This window comes from Primulina huaijiensis, chromosome 9 (genome assembly GCF_012295235.1).
Source record: "Primulina huaijiensis isolate GDHJ02 chromosome 9, ASM1229523v2, whole genome shotgun sequence".
Taxonomy (NCBI): Eukaryota; Viridiplantae; Streptophyta; class Magnoliopsida; order Lamiales; family Gesneriaceae; genus Primulina; species Primulina huaijiensis.
Genome location: NC_133314.1, coordinates 1,792,453 through 1,817,543, shown reverse-complemented (window position 1 = coordinate 1,817,543; position 25,091 = coordinate 1,792,453). Strand labels below are relative to the sequence as shown.

The 25,091-nt window shown below is 33.6% G+C and overlaps 4 protein-coding genes across 8 annotated transcripts; all 4 read right to left on the bottom strand.

The window, feature by feature from the left end:
* Window positions 1-3,098: 3,098 nt before the first annotated feature.
* LOC140984755 (serine carboxypeptidase 1-like) lies at window positions 3,099-5,582 on the bottom strand. Its single transcript, XM_073452366.1, has 8 exons — window positions 5,116-5,582; window positions 4,925-5,032; window positions 4,562-4,833; window positions 4,237-4,482; window positions 4,052-4,164; window positions 3,887-3,976; window positions 3,668-3,773; window positions 3,099-3,583 (listed from the first exon to the last, which is right to left on the bottom strand). The coding sequence occupies exons 1-8, from the start codon at window positions 5,474-5,476 to the stop codon at window positions 3,437-3,439; spliced, it is 1,443 nt and encodes a 480-aa protein (XP_073308467.1). The 5' UTR covers window positions 5,477-5,582; the 3' UTR covers window positions 3,099-3,436.
* Window positions 5,583-6,453: 871 nt separating this feature from the next.
* On the bottom strand, window positions 6,454-8,767 carry LOC140984758 (serine carboxypeptidase 1-like). The gene is made up of 7 exons (XM_073452371.1): window positions 8,661-8,767; window positions 8,226-8,491; window positions 7,855-8,097; window positions 7,203-7,321; window positions 6,998-7,093; window positions 6,804-6,909; window positions 6,454-6,709 (listed from the first exon to the last, which is right to left on the bottom strand). The coding sequence occupies exons 1-7, from the start codon at window positions 8,734-8,736 to the stop codon at window positions 6,566-6,568; spliced, it is 1,050 nt and encodes a 349-aa protein (XP_073308472.1). The 5' UTR covers window positions 8,737-8,767; the 3' UTR covers window positions 6,454-6,565.
* Window positions 8,768-11,420: 2,653 nt separating this feature from the next.
* On the bottom strand, window positions 11,421-15,735 carry LOC140984756 (polyadenylate-binding protein RBP47-like). Of its 4 annotated transcripts, none has more exons than XM_073452369.1 (6): window positions 15,276-15,735; window positions 13,840-14,317; window positions 13,383-13,450; window positions 13,175-13,305; window positions 12,276-12,372; window positions 11,421-11,741 (listed from the first exon to the last, which is right to left on the bottom strand). In XM_073452369.1, exons 1-6 carry the CDS (start codon window positions 15,636-15,638, stop codon window positions 11,607-11,609), a joined length of 1,272 nt encoding a protein of 423 aa, XP_073308470.1. In that variant the 5' UTR covers window positions 15,639-15,735; the 3' UTR covers window positions 11,421-11,606. The 4 variants fall into 4 exon arrangements, with proteins under 4 accessions (XP_073308470.1, XP_073308468.1, XP_073308471.1 ...); XM_073452367.1 differs by having other exon boundaries at window positions 13,383-13,462; window positions 15,276-15,734; XM_073452370.1 differs by having other exon boundaries at window positions 11,421-11,738; window positions 15,276-15,734.
* A 2,551-nt stretch (window positions 15,736-18,286) lies between these two features.
* Window positions 18,287-22,741, bottom strand: LOC140984759 (uncharacterized). 2 transcript variants are annotated; one of them, XM_073452374.1, is made up of 6 exons: window positions 22,308-22,741; window positions 21,575-21,810; window positions 21,228-21,486; window positions 19,242-19,421; window positions 18,824-18,979; window positions 18,287-18,703 (listed from the first exon to the last, which is right to left on the bottom strand). In XM_073452374.1, exons 1-6 carry the CDS (start codon window positions 22,335-22,337, stop codon window positions 18,686-18,688), a joined length of 879 nt encoding a protein of 292 aa, XP_073308475.1. In that variant the 5' UTR covers window positions 22,338-22,741; the 3' UTR covers window positions 18,287-18,685. The 2 variants fall into 2 exon arrangements, with proteins under 2 accessions (XP_073308475.1, XP_073308474.1); XM_073452373.1 differs by having other exon boundaries at window positions 18,287-18,713; window positions 22,308-22,735.
* Window positions 22,742-25,091: the final 2,350 nt, after the last annotated feature.

The window sequence follows — 25,091 nt, the reverse complement described above, 5'->3', positions numbered from 1 at the left end:
TACAAAATGAACTTATTCATCTTCAATGTACACAAATTTTATAGTAAAGATATATGACAATTAAGACAATGAAGTAGAATATATGCTCACATATAACAAAATATATAGACAAGAAAAACAATAAATAAAAATATTTTTCTAGATATAAATATTTTTTTATAACTTTTTACAATGAGTTGGAGAAGATAAAAGAGAAAAAATATTAACTCTTTTGGGTTACACAAAAAATAGAAATGGAAGAAGTGTTTGTCATACAATGAATTCAGTTTCCAAATTAAATGTATACTATAAAGTTATATTTACCGTTCAAACTTTATAAATGTAATGAATTTTTCTCAAGATAAGGGTACACAAATGTTCCCGTTAAGATATTTAAACAATTAGAAAAACTAAATATATTATTTTTCTTGAGGTAATACCGATATGACATTAGTAATTTGATTGTGCTAATTATACTTATGAGTTAATATGAAATATTAAAATAAATGTCATAAGAGTCAGTAAAAAGATGATTTATTGTCAAAAATATTATTATTATAAATTGTAAATAAATGACAACATTTAATCAATATTTTTTTAAATCAATCCATCAGTACTTTTTATATAATGATAGATTATTATAATAATTAGGGGTGAGCATTCGGTCAGTTTTGTTACCAACCGAACCGAATTAGTATAATCGGATCGAACCGAAATATTTAGCAATAACCGAACCGACCGAATTAATTTTCATAAGCGATGAAAATCGAACCAAATTAAAATCGGTTAATTCGGTTGGTGACCAGATTAACCGATAATTTTTTAAAAAAATTTGTGATTTAACTTTAATTATATATGTAATTTTTTTGAACACTACAATCTACACAAATGCATAAAAACATAAAATCACATACATCACAAATTTTTCTTTAGAATTATGGCTGATTTTAAAATTAAAAATAAAAATATATATTAAAATTGATAAATAATAAAAACTTATTAAATAATAATATTTATTATATCGGTTAGCCGATTTCAAAATTTTGAAAACCGTAACCGAACTGATCGAATTAACCGATATAACGAATTTTTTTATTTGAAAACCGAATTTCCGAAATAACCAAATCGAATTTGCGAATTGACTCGGTTCGATAGGTTTATATGTTATCAAGTATAAGAGTCTAATAAATTAATGTGTAGTTTATATGTTATCAAGTATAAGTGTCTAATAAATTAAAGGTGACTAGGAAAGTAAAAGCATCCAGTAGAAATTGTTGTCAATTTACATGAAAGAGAATAATAATTAAACAACATTGTAAATAAAAAATTGCATATCATTGATAGTCAAAAAAGATTGTAATAATTGAATATTATAATAAAATATATGCATTATTGAGAGAAAATGACAAATAACAAAAGAAAACAATATGATAAAAAAGATATGAGAAAAATTTTAGTAGTCCAAATCTTTTTTTAAAATTAAAAAATATGTTTTTTTTTTCAAATTAGTTACATATGTTAATTAACATGAATTTTCAAAATTTACAATACTATTATCATTGTTTTTGTTGAGTTAACTAATTTTGTTTCAAATTCTAATTTCTTCAACATATGTTTCACACGTGCAACGCACGTGCATTATTTCTAGTCTTAAAAAATATACATAAACAAGAATGCTTTTATCCTTCGAGAGTTGATGGATGCTTACCAAAGCCGATAGATACACAACATAAAGGAAAACAATAAAAGCCACTTTCATATTTTCTAACAAACCACACAGTAGAAATCTTAATTCATTTATATGTATGTCGCTTGGTCATTTCTTGATGAAGAATATCATTGTTGGACTGACTTGCCTTTCATTGGTGTTAAATATCAATTGTTTTAGGACAAAAGGAGACGACAGCAGGAAGGTAGCCCGTCCCAAATAAATAAAATTTTTATGCAAGTGCAAACTTTCTTTAAAAGTTCAAGTTTTGTCGCATAATATACATCAAGTTTCCCTTCTTAATCCGGGCCTGCCATTGTTAATCTGAAGAATAACTACGACTTTTGCCAGTTATCGTCCAGTTGGTACTTGTTTCAAGACAATAATTACCCAAAATCGATCCGAAATCTTGGAAAACTCAGCCATGAAAACACCCCAGAACACATATATAAGACACAATGTTTTTTGTACCATTTTGTCACGTCCAGAGCCACGAGACGTGCCCATAAGGAACATTCTAAATATCTGGTCCTCACCAATGAGTTCGAGTATTTCATTAAACCAAATATCAGGAAAAAACTCACCATACGGAAATCGATCGACAACTTGCCATGAGACTAGCAAGTGTATTGAGAGTATAACATGGGATTGAGTTTATCATTGCTTCAGAGACTATTATTTAAGAATTAGTTTAATTGTTTAATAAAATGAGGGGTTTGATTTTCAATTTAAAAAATCGAATTAGTATATAAAAATACAATTTTAAAAGTAAAGTAGATAAAAAAAAATTAGAAAGAATTTTAACAGATGAAAAGCAAATATTAAAGAATGACTAAAGTACACATCGGTATACAATTTTTGTTATGTTTGCAACGTAAGTCCAGATAATCGAATCAAACCAAAAGATGCTTAATTCACCTCCCTTGTATTACACTTGACACTTACATCCCTCTGTCATGTTATAATTTTTGTGTTTTATAATAAATGTAAGTATCAGATGCATAAAGCACAAGGAAGATGAATGCAAAAACCCGAATTTAATTAGATAAAATCACGTTCATGAACCATGAGTTTTTTAGTTCTCACCAACATCATACAAACAAATCGAGCAGTAGTTGTTATTTGTTATTTTAAAAAAAGGAAAGTTGCCAAAAAAAAAATATTGAAAGTTGCAATTTTAATCCTTGATGTTCGCTTCATTGTAGTTTTGATCATTTACATCAACAAATTTCAGTTTTAGTCATATATACATATATTTTTTAATTTTTGATAATTTTAGTCTAAGTACTGTACGTGTCATGCTAATTAATATTTGCTCAGTGGTAAAAAATTTCCATATCTGTTCCCTTGATAAGCATCATGTTCATTGAGGCCTTGATCATATATGGTATCCTGGAAAACAAACTTCTTAAACTTTCAATAACGTCGTCTTACACGATTAATTCGGCGATTTTCTGTCCATACAAGAGGACATTTGTGATATGAAGAAACAAATTTGAAATAATAATTGATGACTGGACCTGTATGTTCTTGAAATTCAAAGTGGTACACCATGGAAGAAGACATATTTGTTAATTAGCTGATTATGAAAGTAGTGGCAATACACTTGTTATCAACAACATGATAGTTTCTAGATTACATATAAAGATAGTTGCTGCTTGACTGAGGGTACTTTTTAATAGCTTTCTTTGGCGTTAGATTGGAACCTCAGGCAAGCTAATTAAGATGTGATGCTCGGCGTCGTGATTATTAGTTCAGACCGGGAGGCAGCTTTCCGTTCAAAAATGATGTGAAAAAGGCAAGTGCGCGTCCAGGCTGGTAGCTTGGAACAAAATGTCCGGCTCCTCTTATGGTCACAAATGTAACATTCTGATAACCAACTACATACCCTCCAACCTTTCGAAAATAATGACAAAATCGTCAAATACACCGAAAAATTTATACCGAACACGAGACGGATAAGAGTAGTTTATCCCTCACCTCTTCTTGATAGTACCAAGGGTACCATGGCGTTTTCACCGGCACACCAAGTTTAGGAAAGGAGTACCTTGTTGTGGTCACTGGAATTATGTTGTCTGTATCTCCACTGCACTCGAAATTCAATGGATGGTCAATAAATTATTCGTTTTACATAATTTTAGCTAAAATGGTGTCCCTTTTGCCACTTTACCAATTGTAAATAAAATGATTGTCATGTACCTGTAAATCCAAACAGTAATGCCACTAGCCATCAATTTCTTGATCACCGGTAGTACCGTATCCGGCATGTCCTGCCACTCGATTTTGAAGCTACATAGAAATGGACTCTTTTTAGTAGAAGGAAGATAAAAACAACAAAAATATTGAAATGGGCTATTTTAGTACCTGCAATCTGCCCATGATACAGGAATTCCAGTAACATGGAGAGACTTTTGAACCTCCTGAGTGTTCAAATAAGTGTCTACATAGTCGCCGGAGCATGGATCAAAATTGGATATCTGCAAGGATACGAGTAAAGTTATGTGATCTTATAGACATTGAAACGAGACGTATTAAAGTAGGAATTATACCGAGGGAGCTGTTGAAGAGGAACCGCATAATGATGCATACACATCGTAAACATAGACGTTTCCTTTCTCTGCAACAGCTTGACTTTCGAACTTCGAACAGGAATCTGATTCGGGAAAGTCCGAAGAAGAAAAGTTGCAATTTGAGACGATTCCCTCGTGGGTTTCATCAGATATGAGGGCACTCGTCCAGTAGTGGTCGTATGTGCCCGTCCACCTATCCGTATAATCTATGTAGGCATTTCCTATCTGAAAATTCATGTTCAGATTCATGTTACAGCTCTCGTTCCCATAAATGGATAATATGCGTATAACTATATATACTCACTGCTATTCCCTTTAAGTTAATGACCGTCTGATTTGTGATTTTGTTGTTTTCAAGAATCAGATCAGCAAGCTGGGGCACGTAATGACCAGCATAACTCTCTCCAGTTATGAAGAAATCGCGGGTTTTATATTCTGGAAATCGATCCAACCAGTTAACTAGAAAGGTGTAAGAATCTGCAGCGGTTTTTTTGTCTCCTGTAACATAGTCTGAGGTTGTGTTCGAGTAAGAGAATCCAACACCAGCCGGCGATTCCAAGAACAAGACATTTGCCACTTCATAAATTTCAAGAATCATTAGTGTTAAATTACCATCGGTTCTCTGAGGTAATATTTTGTTACAAGAAATAAAACAAGTACTCCTCACCATTGTTCCAAGCATACTTGTTGTACCACAATGTTTTCCCGTCAGGGTTCACTCGAAACGGCCCATTTTCGGTCATCGCACCAGATCCTATTGAAGAGCAACCAGGCCCTGGAATTTTCAAGATTTTTTCTATATTGAGTTTCTTGAAAAACAAAGAAATCAAATATTGAAATTTACATGCATGCATTAACCTCCATTTAGCCACAGCACTAGCGGTTTGCTGGAAGGCTCTTCAGATTCAGCAAAATAATAAAAAAGTGCTCGACCCGCTGTATGATCGACCGTGACATATCCTGAATATTGAGAAAAATTAACTTTTGGCTGACCAGGCAAAAGTAATATTTCATCAGTTTCTTTTAATCCCTCCTGAGATGCAACATAAACTGGTGAATACACGGTTGAGGAGGCGTAGTTAGTAACATGATTGCGCGATTTTTTTAATCTTTGAGCCTTCAGAAACGTTCCAAGAGGATCATACCCCCTTCCACCGTAACACTTCACAGAATCAACGTAGCACAAAACAAACAAAAACAAAATGAAACCACCTTTCATATTTTCAGCTTTACAGAATGATTTATATGTTATTTCATGGCTTCTTAATACATATATATATGTGTTTCATGTGACTTCAAACTACAGATATCGTTGATAATATCGCGCAATCCTCGTTCTTGTTTGATTTACACTGGTTGATGATCACTATGTTCTATTTTAACTATTGTGAGATAGAAGTGTCTTATTCAGAAACCATAGAATTCTTGGGAATTTCATTGTCATGACATATAATACAATTTATAAAATGATTTAGCTCTTTATTGTTGTCAATAAAATGTTCCATTTGGACAAGGAAAGGTTAACACTTAATATATTTGCTTGGGTTGATTAGGCAAATTAGCTGTCTTGCCTTTGTTTATTGCATTATTAACTCAAATAATATTTTCAGTGTTTGGTGTCCAAATCTAATAAAAGGGTGTTTTACTTAGTTTATAATTGTTAAAAGCAGTTGATGATCTGTCAAATTTGGTTCGTTGAAGTTTTTAAAAGAGTTCATACGTTATCAAAATAAGTTCTTTGGAAACTTAAAACGTATTTAAAAGAAGTTAGGTTGTCCCAACTTATCAAATTATCTTTCTTAATTTATCAAAAAAATTAATAATGATTAGGAGAATAACAACATCAACAAAGATAATAATAATAAATAAATTATAAAATAATAATATGTTAAAAATAATTATTGTATTATTTTGTAAAAAGATATATATTAATACCAACATATTTAACATTTTAAAATTCATTGTCTTATTTTATCAAAATACTTTGACACCTTATTTTTAAAGACAAACCTACAACTTATAACTTCAAAATACTAAAACAACTTATAAGATATATAAGATTATACGTTGTTTTAGATAAGTTTAATCAAACATCTTCTAAGTCAAGAAACACAACTATGATGAGGGGACGATTTAATATATATTCTTAATATTCATATGCTCAATTTGCAAAAATTTAAAAAAAAGTAACTCGATATCCACCGTATTCGATAATTTCGTGACAAAGCATAAGTCGGGGTTCAATCTTAATCAAGAAAATTGAAAAGGCATAATTTTCATCCTCTCATTCGTCAAACACATATGAAGTTTATTTCTTTGGAGGAAGCTTTCCCTTCAAGAAGGAAGAAAATAGTTCGAGAGCACGTTCGGGCTGGTAACTCGGAACAAAATGTCCGGCTCCTCTTATGGTCACAAATGTCACATTTTGATATTCAATCGCATATCCTCCAACCTTAGAATCAATAATAACATCCAAAAAAATGTAAATATTAGAACAATTTTTTTAAAAAAGTGTGATAAGAAATCAACCTACTCCCTTTTCTCACCTCTCCACTGGAATACCAAGGATACCATGGAGTTAAAATTGCTGCACCAATTTTAGCCATCGAATATCTAGTCGATGTCACCGGTACTCTCCCATCTATGTCTCCGCTGCGCGTTCAGTACAATTAGATCAGCTCGAATTTTCGGGAAAAGTAATTTACAACATGCATGGAAGTTTGCCCTGCTCAGTTCTTACCTATAGATCCAAACTCGAAGTCCATTAGCCATCAGCTCTTTAATGATAGGTAAAATAGAAACCGGCATGTCTTTCCAGTTCGGAAAAATGGTGTTGCTGAGAGAGACGAGAAAACGGTATATCTTAGTGATTATAATCATACTATGAAACGTTGTAAAATGAATCTAGAATTATATAAAGGAAAGAATGAAAAATGTTATAGTACTTGCAAGTGTTCCAGGGCCCTGGAATCCCAGTGATGTTTGCATGAAGCTCCTTTTGAACTTCAGGTGTGTTTAAGTAGTTGAAAACATAGTTTGCTGAGCATGGATCCAATCCAGATACCTGTTTTAGCCAAGAAATGGAGATTTTACATAACCGACTCAGCAACTTGACGTATGAGAGACAGTGAGAAAAATATGTGAACGTTTTATTAGATAGTAGATAGTAGTATAGTACTCACTTTCTGATAAGTTTGGTTGATTTATTTTTCCTAGAAAAATACAGCTACAAAAGTATTTGCAGCAAAGCACATTATATCAAGTGTAGTTTATCAGTTCAAACTCAGTATCAATGAGCTTCGTGTATTAATTTAAGGTGAACAAGTTACGATATAGTAGAGCCCTTTGTCCCGAGAGCAGTGACTTCTCATTTCGACAAATGGAATTTCGCCTCTAAGTTTGAGTTAGCACACCCCTAGTTAGAACACATTGTGCCCAGTCTTACAGCACAAGGCTACCATATGATTAGATTTTATAGCGAAGAAGAGAACACAGATACAAAATCAAATATATCAAGTCATACACGTTTCCATGCTCGTTGGACCATGCTATTTAGAAGGCCTATAAAATAAAGTCGAGCTTACGAAAAATGAGTACCGAGGAAGCATTGGAAGTTGGCAAACATAAGGGAGCATAAACATTGTAGATGAAGATATTTCCAATTGTTGAATCTGCTTCATCAAGAACTGCATTACATGCTGAAGATACAGAAGGTACAGTAGAAAAATTGCAGTTTGATTCGATGGCCTTGTGAATTTCATCAGAGATTAAAGAATGTGTCCAAAAATAATCATAAATTCCACGCCACTCATCTCCTTCGTGTATTTCTGCATTCCCGATCTGAAAAATCATACCTGAATCATGTTAGAAATCTTGACATTTATATTACTAAATTATGAAGGACCCTGTTCACTCTAATGATGGATCTGTCCTAGTATGATACAAGTAACTGCAAAAATGATACTCACGGCTATGCCTTTCAAGTTTATGACCGTATTTCTTGTGATTTTGTTGTTTTCAAGGATCAATGCAGCAAGTTGAGGTACGTAGTGACCAGCATAACTCTCTCCAGTTATGTAAAAATCGCGGGTTTTGTACTCTGGAAACCTTTCAAACCAGTTCATTAAAAAGGTGTAAGAATCTTCTGCCGTGAATCTGTCTCCATATTCCACTGTTGAGTTTGAGTATGAAAATCCAACACCAGCTGGAGATTCCAAGAAAAGGATATTTGCCACTGCAATATTTCCCAAAGAAGAAATCACAAGTCTTGACTTTGTAATCCATAATTCCAAACTTTTTTAATATGTTTTCAGTGGAAATCTTTTGCAACACAACACATTGGTGTGCAGAGCATGTTCCATTGCATTAACTGGATATTTGGATATTGGCACATAAACACTTACGCTTATTCCAAGCATATTTATTACGCCACAATGTTTTCCCATCAGGATTCACTCGAAACGGTCCTAGTTCGATCATTGCTCCACCTGCTAATGAAGAGCAGCCTGGCCCTGCACAATCAGTGATAGATCCCAAAATCAAACGAAGAGACAAAAATGTAATATATGCTATAACTGTACTCGACTTACCTCCATTTAGCCATAGCACCAAAGGCTTTGAAGAAGAATCAACAGCCTCGGCGAAATAGTAAAAAAGTGCTCTTCCTGGATTAGGATCAACAGTAACATAACCTGAATAATGGTCAAATTCAACTTTTGGTTGTCCCGGCAACCTTAAAATCTTGTTGGCTTCTTTCAGCCCCACTTGAGGTGACATGTAGACCGATGAATATCCAGTCGATATATCATCCTCAGTAGATAAAGAATTAAACCATGATCTTAAACGTCGCGACTTGATAATTTTCTCAATGGGATCGATTCCAATCCCACCATAGTAGCCGCGAGTCGAGGCCAACAGGGATGAAAGTGAAAAGAAGAAGAAGAGTGCACACTTCATTCTTGAAGAAACTAGCCAACTTATTTCTTAGTGCCAATATCACAGGAACATTATATAGATGTATGTGAAACTTAATAAAATGATTGATTCATTTTCTTGTGCTTGTTTTGTGGGAATGGATCAAATACTAGGATCCATGATCTTTTGGATTCGCCTATCGAGCTTTGTTTTTACAGAGTCAAGGCTAATTTCTTTGGATCAAGCTGATTGTCTCCACCTAAACAATTTCATGTTCCATGTATAATCTTTTTGGCACCACAACAAGACGTGATTTTGTGAAATAATTAGCGAAAATCGGTTGTTTATTAGACACACCGAAGGATTTACTTAGGAGATGTATTTGAAATCCATGTATTATTGTACGAAACAATATATCAAATATAAACATATATCATACTTATTTACATATTAGTAATACAAAGTAGAATAAATTTCAAATGACACCATTATTTTATGAACTTGAAATTCATTTTAATTAACTCGAAACACTATATAAACATGTAAGATATGAATTTGAAATTAATGGTCTTTATTTTATACAACAAAAATATATTTGAACGGATTTGAAATCTGTAACATGGGCTGCTAATTAACGAGTGATGTATTAACTTAATAACTTCCATCTTGAAACGTTTCCTTTTCGGAAATAACATAATATTATTTGAGTCGGTCTCTTGTAAGACGGTCTCACGAATCTTTATCTGTGAGAAAGGTCAACACTACCGAAAAAAACAAAAAAATTTTTTACATAAAAAACCAAAATAATATATAAATAAGTTAATATATTTCTAGTGAGACCGTCTCACACAAGTTTTTGTCATATTATATTTTTTTTTTTGTGACTTATTCGATCTCTAATTTGCAACTTACGTTTATTAGGGAAATTCTTGTAGTGTGGTACTAAGTTTTTCTTTCAAAAATCATTAGATCAAGGTTATTGATTTTGTCTCCATTCATTCAAAAAGAAGAATAAGAAGCCGGCTTTGTTTTATTTATGCATGGGCTCCAAACATATCATCAACAAAGCCATTGCACTACATTTCCAGCCATATCTATATTTAATACTACAAGTTTGTCCTAAGAAATAATTTCATGTAGATTAAATGAGAGGAGTGGACCAAGATGCGATTATTCGATGAATTAATTTATTCAGCGACCTAAACCTTATCTAGTTTGTACTAAGCTTGAAAACAATCATGTGAAGACAACGTTGTCTCTTGAGAATAAATATATATGTTGGATATATTATTACGTTCATTTAAAGCTTCTTTTTTAAGGATATGTTCATTTAAGGCTGGAGTACGAATGATAGTAATATTTGAGAATTAAAATGGTAAAATCGTAGTGTGTGTAATCATCTATACTATACTATTTATGTCACTTTCCGAGACCAGAGTTAGTCGACATTAGCATCAGCGTTGTTTAACAAGTACATAATCGCCAAACAACAAACTTCGTAATACGGTATAAAACAAAAACCATTTTATAACTCAAAATTAAACATAAATTATATTTACAACGAAAATTTTAGAAAGTGAGATGACCTATATTTTCAAATATTCTTTTGTTGTTAGACTATTAATTTTGTTTAATTTAATTAAATATAAAATCGATTTTATTTTATTATTATACGCTTTTGGGTGTTAAAATTTCTGATATCAATTATCTTAGTTTTCATAGTTTTTTTTTTATATTTTCATTTACCACATATATACTTGAATAATTTTCATTACAATATTAGTTTATGACGTTGAATGTAAAAATTAAACAATATCAATGTAAATAAGAACACATTTATCACAATAAAATAACATTTTAATAGTAAAACAATGTCATTCATTTATGGATCAATACAAAACATTAAAATAATAAACTACGTAAAATTAGTCGAAACATCCATCTCCCCTTGAATATAATGGAAAGGGCTCGTGTATTGATTTTAAAATAATAATAATAATAATAAAACGAAGATATAAACAAGAGTTTATTTGATATATAAGAGAAGAAACTTGAATTATTGTATAAATGTAAGAGCAACTTTGAAGCTTGAAAAGTTACATCATCAAAATCACACACTCCCTGTAATTACAGTACCAACTTGCAACTATTCTAATTCCAAATTTACCAAAATAATTTTTCAAGCCTCTGATAGCTAGAAAGAGAGGGAGAGATTGCAAAAGAATAAATAAATGACAAGTAAAAGAATATAGAGTAAAAGAAAATAAAATTAAATCCATCGTCAAAATTTCGAACATAAGTTTCCATGAAAAAAAAAAAATTTATGGTCTTCCGTAGCACTCAATCGAGCTCATCATGCCACAGACGTCGGTGTCTCAAGTTCATACAATACCTCCACTAATCTCAGAGCACAAACACACCCCAGGTCGAGTACGTTAACTTACTGGTTGCTGATGGTTCACGTGACCGTTGGAAGACGCCCCATACCCTGAATTTGCAGAGTATCCATTGTAGCCTTGTTTTCCGTAGAAAGATCCATTAAACTGGTTGTTATAATCGGATCTCATCTGCTAAACAAATAGGATGGAGGAAAAAGTTAAATTATAAGGATGATATCATTCTCAGAGAAAAAAGGATAGCAGCATTCCATCTACCAGTGGATTGTTGCTGTGGTTTTGAGGTCCTGAACTCTTCATCTTAGTCATGACACGATATCGTGTCAATTGTTAAATTTTTCGCATACAATAATTCAAGTTACATCTCTGAATGCACGGGTGAACCGAGTAAAGGCAAGCACGAGTAGTTTACATTTAAACAAAAAATCTTTGAATTTCTTAGGTCATTTTCTAAAATATGTTGCATCTTTTAAAACATATCAACTGTACTGAACTACATTGTCTTACATTTGCCTAAAACGGCAGTGAACTGTAAGATAACTTGATGATAGTAAGTTCAGCAACATATAGCGCCAGAACAGATGCAAACCATTTCACAGTTTAGAAGATAGGGTAAAAAATTGCTACTTCCTTCAAAATGAATACGAATTTACTATATGGTGGCTATATTTATATTGTGAACAACTGACATAAAATTTGAATATTTACCTGCTTGTTGCCCAGATTACGACCCCAAGAAAGACGAACCGTCTGCTTTCCAATAACAGTACCACTTAATCTCTGAATTGCATCCTCTGCATTGCTTCTGTTGAAATGGAAAATTCAAAAAGTCATGCATATTGTGACCAAATGCCTAAACCACGTCGGTTTTATTAACATGCATCCACAATATTCTAGTTGAATACTACTCATCCCTAATTGTAGGACATAAGGCATAGTATAAGGAAAGTTAAAGTAAATTCACATACATTAAATAAAAATATAAAGTGTATCAATGGCGAGATTATGTGGTCAGAAACAGACCGTTTAAACCGTATTTTAAGAAACAAAATATCTTATTTATATTTACACTATTAGTAAATAAATATAATTTTAATAATTAAAATATACATTATTGTATTTCTATTTATATATTTGTTTATTCTTAAAATTGTGTAACTAATTATAATTTTACCAAAAACATGGTTCAAAAATATTTATATATTAAAAATAGTTTAATTTACAAGTCACGCAATTAGCAAATCAATAATAACAAATTTAAATAAATTAACCTTACTTAAAAAAACATTTAAGAAATAACAGAATTCAATTATCAAATTATACAATTGTAATTTCGAAAAATCGAACGAAAATTATAAAACTGATTTCAAATTATTATTTTACACATTTTAGAACGATACATAATGCATTGATTGAATTTGTTTCTAAAACCGTATAAACCGATCATATAAACCAAACCGTAATACTATAAAACCGAACCAAACCGTAATAAAATGGTTTGGTTATCGGATTAGACATTTCAAAAAACGTAAACTGAACCGTAATTGTGTAAAACTGAACCAGACCGGCTGTTGCCCACCCCTACGCACTAGGACATTCAGAATTACCTGTTTGCAAACTGGACGAAACCGCATCCCTTTCCGGCTGGAATTTTAACAGAGAGAACATCACCAAATGAAGCGAAATGCTGTCTGAGCTCTTCATCGGTGACATCAGAATCAAGCCCTCCCACAAATATCTATAACAAAAAAGGGTGACATGGATTTCTGAGTATAAAATTTCTGATAATGAACTTTGTAGAAGAACAAGGCTCACTGTTGTGTTAGATGAATCACTATCTGACTGAACTTGGGGCACAGCACCATTTGGCGCATATCCACCAGCTAATACCACAGCTAAACCAGAGAAAATAAGTAAGAATGGATAATAAATGATAAATTGGATAGTATCAAACCGTAGTTGCCAGCACAAAAAACCAAAAGAACTACGAAGGAAGGATGCAAAGAGGAAGGCTAAATCAGGAAAACTTTGATTCTGTATCTGTAGGAATTTTCTTTGCACAGACATGGGCTTCAGATAAAATGGATGCTCCCGTAACCATTTGCGTATAGTTTAAAGCCTCAAAAAAATGAGGAAAATGAAAATTTAGATTCGCCATGTAGCATACAGATAACTGATACACTTATATATTAACATGTACATGTATGCGCTTGCCTGATAGACTATAACTAATTTACCCGCTGACAGAATGGTAGGAATAATTTGCACTCACCTTGAGAAGAATATTGTTGGTGAAGAGAAGGTTTCTTAGGCGTTGCAACACCAACTCGCATAGGTCTACTAGAACAATACACACCATTCATTTCAGTCATGGCTTGAGACCTCTGGTTTTCATCACCAAACCTGACAAAGCCATAACCTTTTGAACGGCCACTATTTGGATCAACTACAACTTTAGCACCTCTGACAGACGTATATCTAGTGGCAAAGGCATCATGCAACATTGCATCAGTAACATCAGCAGCCAAATCTCCAACAAAAATTGACAAATCAGAAACAGAATCCGGGCGTCTATCACCAGTGCTGAATCCTGCCCAGTTCAAGCGGAAGGGTTGCTCCGTATTTGGCATCGTGGTTCCGTTGTAGGTCTGGAGAACTTTCTCAGCTGCTGTATGAGAACCGAACTCAACAAATCCATATCTCTCCGACTGACCAGTCTGCTTATTGCGGATAATCTTAACAGAAACAACCTGCATATGTCATATGCAGATGATATCCAAAACTGGTGGAGACAAAACAACAGTTGCACAGCACAAAAGAACTTGACGCAATAAAGAAATATCACCGTGAAAAATTGCAAATTCACCTGACCTTTGGGCAATAAATAAAAACTGCCATCTTAAAAAGTTGATACAGGCATATTAGCCAATGTCTAAAAACTGTTGTATGGATGTTGAGATCATAAATAACGGTGAGACTATTAACAACATTATTCGTGCATAATCTTTGACAAATTATTACATGGTCAACTAACTGAAAGGTGCCCACTAAAAGTTGGCATCAGTCTACTGTATAAAAACTTAGGAACCACAGGCCATCATTCACTGCTCTGGATTACCCATTATTCAATGCAAATGGGATCTTAAACAAAATAAGAACTTAATTACTTTTAAACGAAAGTTATTACTGGTATGAAAACTAGGCTCAAGCACTAATTTCGCTCAAAAATATCTTGTAGGACTCAACAGTCTTATTTATTACTGCTTTCAAATTTGGATCCCCTTTTTATCTTTTAATAATGTTGATAACGGCACATCTTGTTTGTTCAAAGCAGCTTGTCCTGTATAGATATGTGGGAATCTAGAATAATGATGCCTCAGCATTAACCTATACTAGAGTTATTTCCATTATTTTTGTTATGAAGATGGTATTAAAAAAAATTCCTCGTGTACCCAACTTTACATAAGACTCAATTCTCCTAAATTAATTTTCCTAAGAAATAGAAACAAAGGCTTCACAACATGGGCAAAAAACGACGGATCACCACAATTGCTCAAAAAATCAAACATCTACTTCAACAAAGTTAAAATTTGAAATTCGAAGACTAAAACATGCTAGAAATCGCCAAAAAAAAATACACACATCAGTAAAATAAGTCAATTTATCGAAGACGGAACAAGAGGCTGACAGATAAGCAAACTCGTCTACCTCTCCGGCCTGTGAAAAGCAAGATTGAAGATAACCGTCATCCATCCACTGCTGAAGATCCCCAATCCAGATCGTCCTGTTATCTTCTCCCGAACTCTGAATCTGGTGATTCTGCTTCGGCTGTTGCGCTGGCTGTTGATGCTGCTGATACTGCTGCTGTTGCTGTTGCTGTTGCTGCTGCTGGTAGTACGGCAAATAATGCTGTTGATACATCATCTGCTGCTGCATAGCCATCGCCGGGTAATGCATCGCCATCCATTGCTGCTGCTGGTACTGCTGCATCGCTGCCCACTGCTGCTGCTGCTGCTGCTGTTGTTGCTGATGCTGCATCTGCTGCTGTTGATTCAAATCTCCTCCGTTCATTTTTGCTCTCTCTAAATCACCTTGCCCTCGAAACTCGTTGAATCTTCGCGAGAGCAGGGATGAGAGAGAGATTTTTACGCAGCCGGCTGTTCTTGGAGATATATATGAGTATTTTATCAAGGATCTAGGGTGGATTCAACGTGTGGCATTGAATTTGACGAAATTGAATGTGGACCGTAGATGTACGATGAGGTCCAACTTACAGCCGTGGGATCGAGAGTGACATACGCGGAATTTTCGCGGGACCCAATCTTTTGTTTCCGATCTTGGCCGTTCATTTAGGTGCTCTCGATTGAGATAGACGGATGGGATTCTTTGTCGCGTATAGATAGGTCTTCGATTGAAATTTTAGAGGGTGTTTGATTAGTGTAGGACTCCTCGGTTTTAAAAGTCTATATAATTTTAATCTCTTGCATTTTCATATGTTTAATCATTACAATATAATGGAATGTTATATTTTTCGACTTTTTAAAAAAAATTTATATATAATTTTAGTCATTTTCATTGTGAGTAATGAGATGATCACAAAAACTCATGTGAGACGGTCCCATGGGTCAATTTTGTGAAACGGATATTCCATATGGGTAATCCACGAAAAAGTATTACTTTTTATGTCAAATATATTAATTTCTACTGTAAATATGAACATGATTGATCTGTCTCACGAATAAAAATCCGTGAGACCGTCTTATGAAAAACCTACTCTGAGATGATATTACACGTTTGTGTCACATCAGGCTGTATTTGTGTTATATGAGCGTCATAAAAAGATTAAAAGTATCAAAAAAAGATTAAGATTAAATTTTAAAAACATTACGGACAAAAATCGCTAAGAAACTAATATAAAGAACCAAAATTGTAATTTTTTTAATTATAATCTATCGAAGTATTTATAATCGATCTAATATCAAAGTATCGAAGGGTCTTGAAAATGTTAAACCCCTCCCCAAAAAATTTATAAATATTTTAAATAACGTGTTTTCTAATGGTAAAGTTTATTAATGTTCATTTAAATTTAATTTAAAAGTCAAGATTTCACTTGATATTTATTTTAGCACGAGGAGGAACTGTAGGTAATGTACCAAAGGAGACTTTTAGACTTGGTCTAAGTCAGACTTAAGGGGTTTCATATTTGGATCATAGTGGCCACCAGGTCCCAAGTTGGGCTACTTGATGGGTGCTGGTTTCCATGAATTAAAGAAAAGTCGGTTCAATTTTGGTCGAAGAAACATATTAATTAGGTGTATCAAAAACATTTAAAATATGCTCATTCTTGATTTAAACCAATAGTCAACGTCGTATTTTTCCCATTAAATTAACGCGCAAATGGAATGGTATTGGTGGAGGAAGATAGCGGTTACTGATTACCACGTCATAAAAAAAATATGATATGTACATTTACACGATTCTAACCATATCTTTCAACACCACGTTGAAAGGTCGGGAACTTGAGTACTCTGAAACTGATCGGTCAATTTAGTCTAGCTGAGACACTAACGTATTATATCAATATCTCGCTAATTTTGTCTTGTTGAATCTCAACATATTGTCATACATTAATATGTTTTGATGAGATAATTGTGCGAAATACCCATTTGAAGTTCTTTTGAGCTAATACCTCCACCGATTTGAGTATTTCAGTTTCTTAGTTAATATGCGAATTGTGTCAATACTCTTGTGAAAATTTTCGTTGAGCTAATATTCTTTCTGTAAAAGATTTGAACATTTTAGTCGATCTGTTATGTTTTTTTTAGCATGCAAACATGTGTCTCTATGAAAAAATTGCACCGAATACCGGTCAACGTTTTTTTAGTGTATTTCATTCTTTTTTCTGCGTTCAATGTAAGCTTGTTTAGTACAATTAAATCGTAACGGTTGTGAAAAACTTTGATTTGTAGTATAAAAAAGATTATTTGAGAATTAATTGGCTAAGATGTTGAACTAATATCCCAAATTTGTAATGGTATTAGTTCAACGGGAATTTGAAAATGTTCAACATTTTAGCCAATTAATTCCCAAGAATTCCTCTTTCACTAAAATCAAAGCTTTCCACAATTATTTCGATTTAATCGTGTCAATTAATAATATATTGAACGCGAAAAAGAATGAAAAACATGAAGAAAAATATGTTGAATGACATTTGTCGTAATTTTCTCATACAAACAGGGGTACGCATGATAGAAAAATATATATAACAGAGAGATTAAAATACTCAAATATGTTATATAAGAGTATTAGATCAACGAAAATTTTCACATGGGTATTAACACAGTTTGCGTATTAATAGAGGAGACTGAAATACCCAAATCTATTACACATATTTATTAGCTCAACGAGAATTTCACGGAGATATTTAACGCAATTATCTCGTGTTTTGATTAAGGTATCAATAAACAAATATGAATTTAGTAATTTTTCTTATCTTCCAAAAGATCAGTTTACCAATCTCACAAAAAAATTGAGTGAAGTGATCGCTTTCTCTTGGATCAATCCTCACCCGGATGACACTCGTGGATCTTTGCAAACCATCATACATACCAACATACTATGCTGTAAAACCATATAATAAATCAAAAGACAAGGGAAACACAGCACTTGCATCAATTCCAAACCAAACTACAGATATACTGCAACCGAAAGCATCGATAGGTTCCTTGAAGCAAGTCATCAGGTTAGGAATTGGACAAAATTTGCCAAGTTCAAGCTGTATATTCCATTATAATCAGCCTAAAATGTATCAAATGATCTACCCTACAACACGGCCTCGGGCTAGTAAGACCAGGAATAGTCGAAAAACATAATCAGGCCGCCAAAAATTTCAATTTGCTATTGTGGTGTAAAAAGAATCAATGAATAGATAACCTGTGCTAAATGATCTATACAAACAAAAACCGGACTCATTTACAACTTGTAGTCTTGATCTAAAAACTTCTCATAAGATGTTCCTTGGAGAGTCTTCTTTACATCCTCCCAGTTTTCGACTTGTGAAGATAAAGACCCTTTGTGAATCTTCACTTGCCGACTGCGCAACTCCATTCGCGGAACCCTCAAAAAATCTTGAACGTCTGCCAATTTCTTGAAGAAAAAAAGAAGAAAAGAAAATAGACAAACCAAAATGTTAAGAACTCGAGTGGCAAAGAAAATTCAATGCAAGCTTCTTGGATGTTGAGTGTTGAATATCTTACTTTTCGGTTCTTTAAAATGTCCTCGTAGTACAGGATGATATGCCGAGTGTTTTTGAAATATTCCAAGGATTTGGTAACCAAGTCTTCTAGTTGTTTCAGATTTGGTATAAGTGTAGTTGTGTCGACTGTTGGTTTGTATTTAGCAAGAATTTCGGCCTGCGCAATAAAAAAAAAATAACTTCAGTGCCTGCATGAGATCTTTATTATTTTTTCATAACCACCAAGCAGACCCAGCAGCAGTAACGGTCCGACGGAGGACAATTGTGCCTTTCAGTTAATTTTTTTTAAAAAAACTGTGTACTTCTTCTAAAAAATTGATTTTAGCACGCATAGGAAATTCTGAGTTTGTCCATGCTAACTCTTTCTTTGGTATTTACACAAATGAGAAAACAAGAAAAAGAGGGGGGAGCAAGAGGACCTCCTCGAGTGAATGCACATGAGATTTGTGAGTCCCATTCAGTAATTTGGTATTTTGATCGTAAGAATTTGCGAGAACCGATATCATTCTGCGCAGTAGGTTCCTTCTGAAAAGAAAAATTGCTGAAACTCCTTTAGCATTGAAGTAATTCACTATTTCTTCATGATGTTGCATTAAGCCCTGGAGAGAGAAATGCAAGAAATAAGACATAAGAGCATAAGAATGAGTAAGGTATGCCGAATTTGATATAATTTATTTGACTTGTACAAAGACGTGTGAACTATAAAAAAGGAACATGTATAAGTCTTCTTTCAAGAAATTATAGAGCAGATAAGACATAGAAAGGATAGAATTGCCTTACTCTTTTAAAAAATCATATGTTACATAACAAGTGACAAACCTTTATCGATCAATACAGTTGGCCACGGATACAAATTTCAAACAATCTATATTCCTTCAATATCCTCCAGTACACATTGAGACTTCATTTACAGAGTTGCTTGGATTTGACATTTTATTTTCATATGTCCACATTGAAACCATTTTAAACAAACCCCAAATTCATTGTAGTGTCCGCATAAAGGGACAAAGTGCTAAGCAAAATGCAACATCGAACAATAGAATAAATAAAGCATTCACTAGTTTACCCATTAAACAAAGTCTAGAAGTTTAAAATATTTGCGCTACAATGCACGTATGAAAGATTTGTGGGAAAAAAACAAAGAGATTACAGGCAACAAGGTACAAAGTAAATCAAGTTGATATTGTTGATTAAGTGAGCATGAGTGAGATTAGTACTAGGATGGGTGACCTACTGGTAAATTCTCGTACGTCAAGCTGCTGACAATGTGCCGCTTGATCTGATTGGTTAGGTGGGTCGTAAAAGAGTGATGTCAGATCTTAACAGGTAATATTGTCTTTGCTGGGGACAGGGTCAGCGATAAAGAAAGTATAAGACCGATCTCTAAGGAATATGTCACAACACTAGCAGATAGACACGTACCTCCCCGGACCTAACAGCATGAACCCATTAGCACCTAAATAAGTGTACTATGCGTTATCACTAACAATGATAGTTTTTGGCCTAGTTGAAAGAGCTTGATCCTATCAATTGGTATCAGAGCGAGGTCATAAGTTCAACTCTCCCAAAAAGCATGTTTCTATACTTCTTGAATGGGGGATTGTTGGGCTAAGCGTGCATGAGTCAGAGTAATACTCGGATGGGTTATCTACTGAGAAGTTCTCGAGCGTCAAATTGTTGATGTTGCGTCACTTGATCTGGTTGGTTAGGTGGACCGTAAAAGAGTGACGTCAAGTATTAACGGGTAATATTGTCCCTGCTAGGGACAGGGCCGACGGTAGGAAAATGGTAAAACTGATCTCTGAGAGATTGAGACCGCACCAATAGGTCGACACACACCTCCCCGGACTCATGGGTCTAACAGCCCGACTCATTAGTCTAATAGCCCGACTCATTAGTACCCAAATAGGTGTACTCTGCGTCTCTGCGTGGTCACAAGTATAAGAAAATAAAATTGCGCCTTGGCTAACAACTATAGCTTTTGGCCTAATAGTAAGTGTTTGATCCTAACATACATAAATAACTATTGCATACAAACATAAATTAAAGTTTCTCAGGATAATGCATCAACAATAGACTACCCAACGGATTATCTTTCTTCTAAACAATTATGTAGTTTGTTAATAATGCCATTAAGGTGAGTGCACATCAAGACAAAGTATTTATCCTTCGGTTTGGCAAGTTCTATAAAATTTTGCATGATTAGAGCAATCACAAAAACCACAACCCCTTATGAAAATAAGACATAATGTTACAAAGGATAATTCCTTCGTAATCTGCTAAAGATCTCAAATCTTGATTACGTGAAGGTGGCAGGCCAATTAGGCCAACGTAGGAAGCAATGGCATAATCATTTCAAAGCCAGTGCAATTTCACATGAATATAGGATGCAAGATCCTGTTTACCTGATTAAGCATCCATTTCAATCCAACAGCAGCTGTGCACTCATTCTTAGAGGCACTTGTGAACCAGTCTAAATTATAGATTTTGTCCAAAGCATCGACAATAGTAGTTATGTTAGTTCTCCGGACCTTAACAGAGAATATTTCCCCATTAGAGCTTATGTTGACATGACTGTTCAATAACGTTTCGAACCATCCGCTCCCAGACCTCTGTGTGGACAAAATTGCAAAATATCGCACCGGGTTGCATGCACATTCTCCCCTAATAATTACCAAAAACATTTCAGCGTATTCAAATCAAACTTCAAGGGCAAATTATTCAAGAAACAAAGTTCAGAATATGATCTTACCGGCTAAAAGACTTTGGTTTGGGAAAATGCAGAAAAAGTTTTTCCAAGGGTTCAACATTAGTCAATTCACATGGTCTCTCTACCACTTCAACGCTCGATAAACGTTCGAGCGATCGTCCCCCAATTTGCCTAAGACAGACCGAACATATATACACACCACATACCATCACGAAAATCAATACTGCCATCCTCAATAATAATGGATTTTTCTTTGGAGCTTTTATGGTTAAGCTATCCTGAAACTCAAATAGATATCAGAATATCAGGAAAAGGAGAGTCAAATACCAGCTGAATTGAGCTTCGAGAGTAATCAGGAGGCAACAAGAGATCTCAGGCAAAAAAGATTAGGGAACTTACCTTCGAAAAATTAAATGAAACAATCAAATTTCAATTGAACAACATATATAAATACAAGAACTACGCAGAATGGACAAGATTCTACCCTTTAATTTTAAGAATTCGATTAAATTTCTACAAGCCACTCGACAATCAGAGTCTCGAATGTATGCCAAAAATATATATATTTAAAGAAAAAAACTTCAATTTCCAACATACCCGGATCAATAAAACACCGACCCATAAAAAAACAAAGCAATGAAAAAAGAAACTTTATCTAGATTCGACTAGGGCATTCCATAATATCACCTCTAAACAATAAATCAACCTTAAAAACAGCTAATTTGTGAGAAACGCAAATTGTAGAAAAGAAAAAAAGAAAAAGAAAGGGGTATACCTTGGCGAAGAAACAGAGATCGTCCGTCATGATTTTATCCTATTTTCTCAGCCAAAAAAAAGCGACCAGTGACTCTAGAATTCTTCACCCTTTCCCTTTTTTAGCTTTATTATCATAATTCATCATACTCCGTAATTTCTCCCCTGTTCGGCCTACAATTTACATGCAACAACACGTGTATCTACGGGGGCGCTTCAAAAGACCGTTGCCACGCTCCTTTTTCCTTGTTAATAATCTGTCTAGATTTTCATTAGAATTTACGCCCCTTTCTTTAATGTTGATGCCGTCTCTCTCTCTCTCCTCCTCCTCTTTGTCTGATGTGGAAACCTCGTCCCCGGCTCCGAGGAAACAATTGGATCGGGTCAGATAAAGCTTCGGCCCATTGGTGTGACTTATGACGGCCCATGGACGTGTTTTTTGGTTAAAAGGTCCATCTCATTTCCTCGCATCTTGAAGTTCTGGAAAAATAGTCACATTTCTCTTTGAAATTTGCTTGTTTTGATTCTTTCGGTAGTTTCCAAGGAATTCCCACTTATAGAATGATGGCCAAATTTTGGATTTGTATAGGATCAAAATGATAAATAGAGCAACTCACGTGATATTTTCATATTTTTCTCTGGAATTTCTAGAGTAAATTCTTGAATTCAAATAAACTAGGAGTATTAATTAAGGTGTTTGTATTTTGCTTATTTACCTTTAAATATGAAGATCTATATATATGAAATATTCCGTGAAGAAGAGTGATCACTTTTGCAAAGGTGTAGGTGCTGGAGTTTTTCTGAACATTCACAAGTTCTGTATTTGAAGATTTTCGTGTGAAAAATTTGTGTGATTGATTCACATAATTACCGTGTTCTGATTGGTGTTGACGACGCTCAAGAACAACACTACGTGAAATTGTTGGGTGAAGAGTGGCTTCGTTTGGTTTAAGCAATACGATTCTTTTTGTTTCATGCATCTAGTATCTATTTGAGCTTTTGATGCATTTTAATTCCTTGGAGTGTCAAGGAATTTAGTTTTGTTAATCTCACTAGTATTGTTTTGTGTAAACGATTAACATATTTTTCTAGTAAATTTTTGCCATGAGACATTGCACAAGTATTCGTACTTGTGCATAATTTAAAGCTGGTGTTTATTTATTAAAAGTTACGCGTATGTTAAATAATTAATTTCCGCTGCATGTTGTGTGCTTGTGTTGACAACAACATAGCACAACATTAACTTCTGATCCACACATCATAATTTATTTCATGTTCGTTCATGATCTACAACAGCCTTTCAGGAGTCTGACAAAAAGTTGTGACCACACATAAGAATACTGCACTCTTGAGTTTGAGAGAATACTAGAGAAGGCTCGAGGGTTTAAAGATGAGGTGCAAATTTGTGCTTACTAGACATAATTAAAGCACACTTGAAGGATGATCTCTATTACTTTATATGTGGTAATTAATTAATTCGTGTTATATACGAAAAACAATCATGATCATGTGATGTAGAGATTATTGAAATCACAATAAAATTAATTTTTGTGATTTGATACTCTCAATCTTGGATAACATATAATATCAGAGCCATGGATTTTGATATTGTTTTGTGTATTTATAACTGATTAATTAGAAATATTATTTTATTTTTTCATAAATATTATTATGTACTCCAAATTCCTTGTCTTAGGGAGAGTGCAAAAAGCATTATGTGGACTTTTAGTGAGCCAGCCCATATGCATTATGCCAAACCAAATCGAATCCAATGCTCTGTTGACAGAAACATACAGGCGTAGTAGGCACGAGTGGAATTTATTTTAAGGTTTTGTTTGGTTTTTATTTGATTTTATAAAAATTTTAAACTCGTGCACATCTAACAAAAGGTACGAGCATTGGAATCGGATATATCTTGAATTTGTTCAATTGAAACTTCTGGTTCGAGATACATTTTGACAAACTCATTTTTCATCTAAAACAAAGTTGACCAAAATTGGAATAAGAACAAGTGCAATTTACGATAAAACCCTTGTGAAAATTTTTTAAAAAAAAACATAAAATTATCTACTTAAATTAATTGATCTTTTAAAATTCTTGGTTTTTTTAAGAGTAGGTCTCTTGTGAGACGGTCTCACGAATCTTTATCTGTGAGATGGGTCAACCCTATCGATATTCACAATAAAAAGTAATATTCTTATCATAAAAATTAATATTTTTTCATTGATGACTCAAATAAGAGATATGTCTCACAAATACGACCAGTGAGACCGTCTCACACAAGTTTTTGCTTTTTTTTTTTTAATATCAGACAAAAGATCCATACGAAAAGGGGGGAAATATGGTTGGTTTTTAAAAATACATGGTTTTCAAATATCATTGATTTTTTATAGAGAACTTTATACTTTTATGAGATTTCGAAATTTGTCTTTTATAGAGAACTTTATACTTTTATGAGATTTCGAAATTTGTCAGAAAAAACGTAACGTCTCAAATTTGACGATTGTCTCTACAAATCAACATGTCTTTTCAGTATGTTTATGTCTTCATTCACACATACTTTGGAAAATTTCTCATATTGTCACACATCTCATAATTTATTCAAATAAAACACGCTTAACTTTTGCTTTTTAATTATGAGTTACCGAAAATAAGATGAACTGTATTAATATGAGTAGTACGTATCAAATCTTTTAAGTTTTTCAACTGTAAACTTCAAGCCTGCACAGTCTTGGAATTCATCTCATTTCAAGGTGGTGGTATCGGTTCATTCATGTTCTTATTCGTCTAGAAGTCTAGCAACATC

Coding starts and splice junctions, on each gene's coding strand:
- LOC140984755 (XM_073452366.1), bottom strand. CDS start 5,476: ATGAAAGGTGGTTTCATTTTGTTTTTGTTTGTTTTGTGCTACGTTGAT. Junction 5,033..5,115: donor AGTGCTGTGGCTAAATGGAG/GTTAATGCATGC, acceptor TGAAAATTCCAG/GGCCTGGTTGCTCTTCAATA. Junction 3,977..4,051: donor GTATCATGGGCAGATTGCAG/GTACTAAAATAG, acceptor ATTTCTATGTAG/CTTCAAAATCGAGTGGCAGG.
- LOC140984758 (XM_073452371.1), bottom strand. CDS start 8,736: ATGATCGAACTAGGACCGTTTCGAGTGAATCCTGATGGGAAAACATTG. Junction 8,492..8,660: donor TAAATATGCTTGGAATAAGC/GTAAGTGTTTAT, acceptor GAAATATTGCAG/TGGCAAATATCCTTTTCTTG. Junction 6,910..6,997: donor CTTCGAGTTTGGATCTATAG/GTAAGAACTGAG, acceptor CTGAACGCGCAG/CGGAGACATAGATGGGAGAG.
- LOC140984756 (XM_073452367.1), bottom strand. CDS start 15,638: ATGAACGGAGGAGATTTGAATCAACAGCAGCAGATGCAGCATCAGCAA. Junction 13,463..13,839: donor CCAACAATATTCTTCTCAAG/GTGAGTGCAAAT, acceptor TCTCTGGTTTAG/CTGTGGTATTAGCTGGTGGA. Junction 12,373..13,174: donor TTCGTCCAGTTTGCAAACAG/GTAATTCTGAAT, acceptor CCATTTCAACAG/AAGCAATGCAGAGGATGCAA.
- LOC140984759 (XM_073452373.1), bottom strand. CDS start 22,337: ATGACGGACGATCTCTGTTTCTTCGCCAAG. Junction 19,422..21,227: donor TGAAATGGATGCTTAATCAG/GTAAACAGGATC, acceptor TTCTCTCTCCAG/GGCTTAATGCAACATCATGA. Junction 18,980..19,241: donor ATGTGCATTCACTCGAGGAG/GTCCTCTTGCTC, acceptor TTTATTGCGCAG/GCCGAAATTCTTGCTAAATA.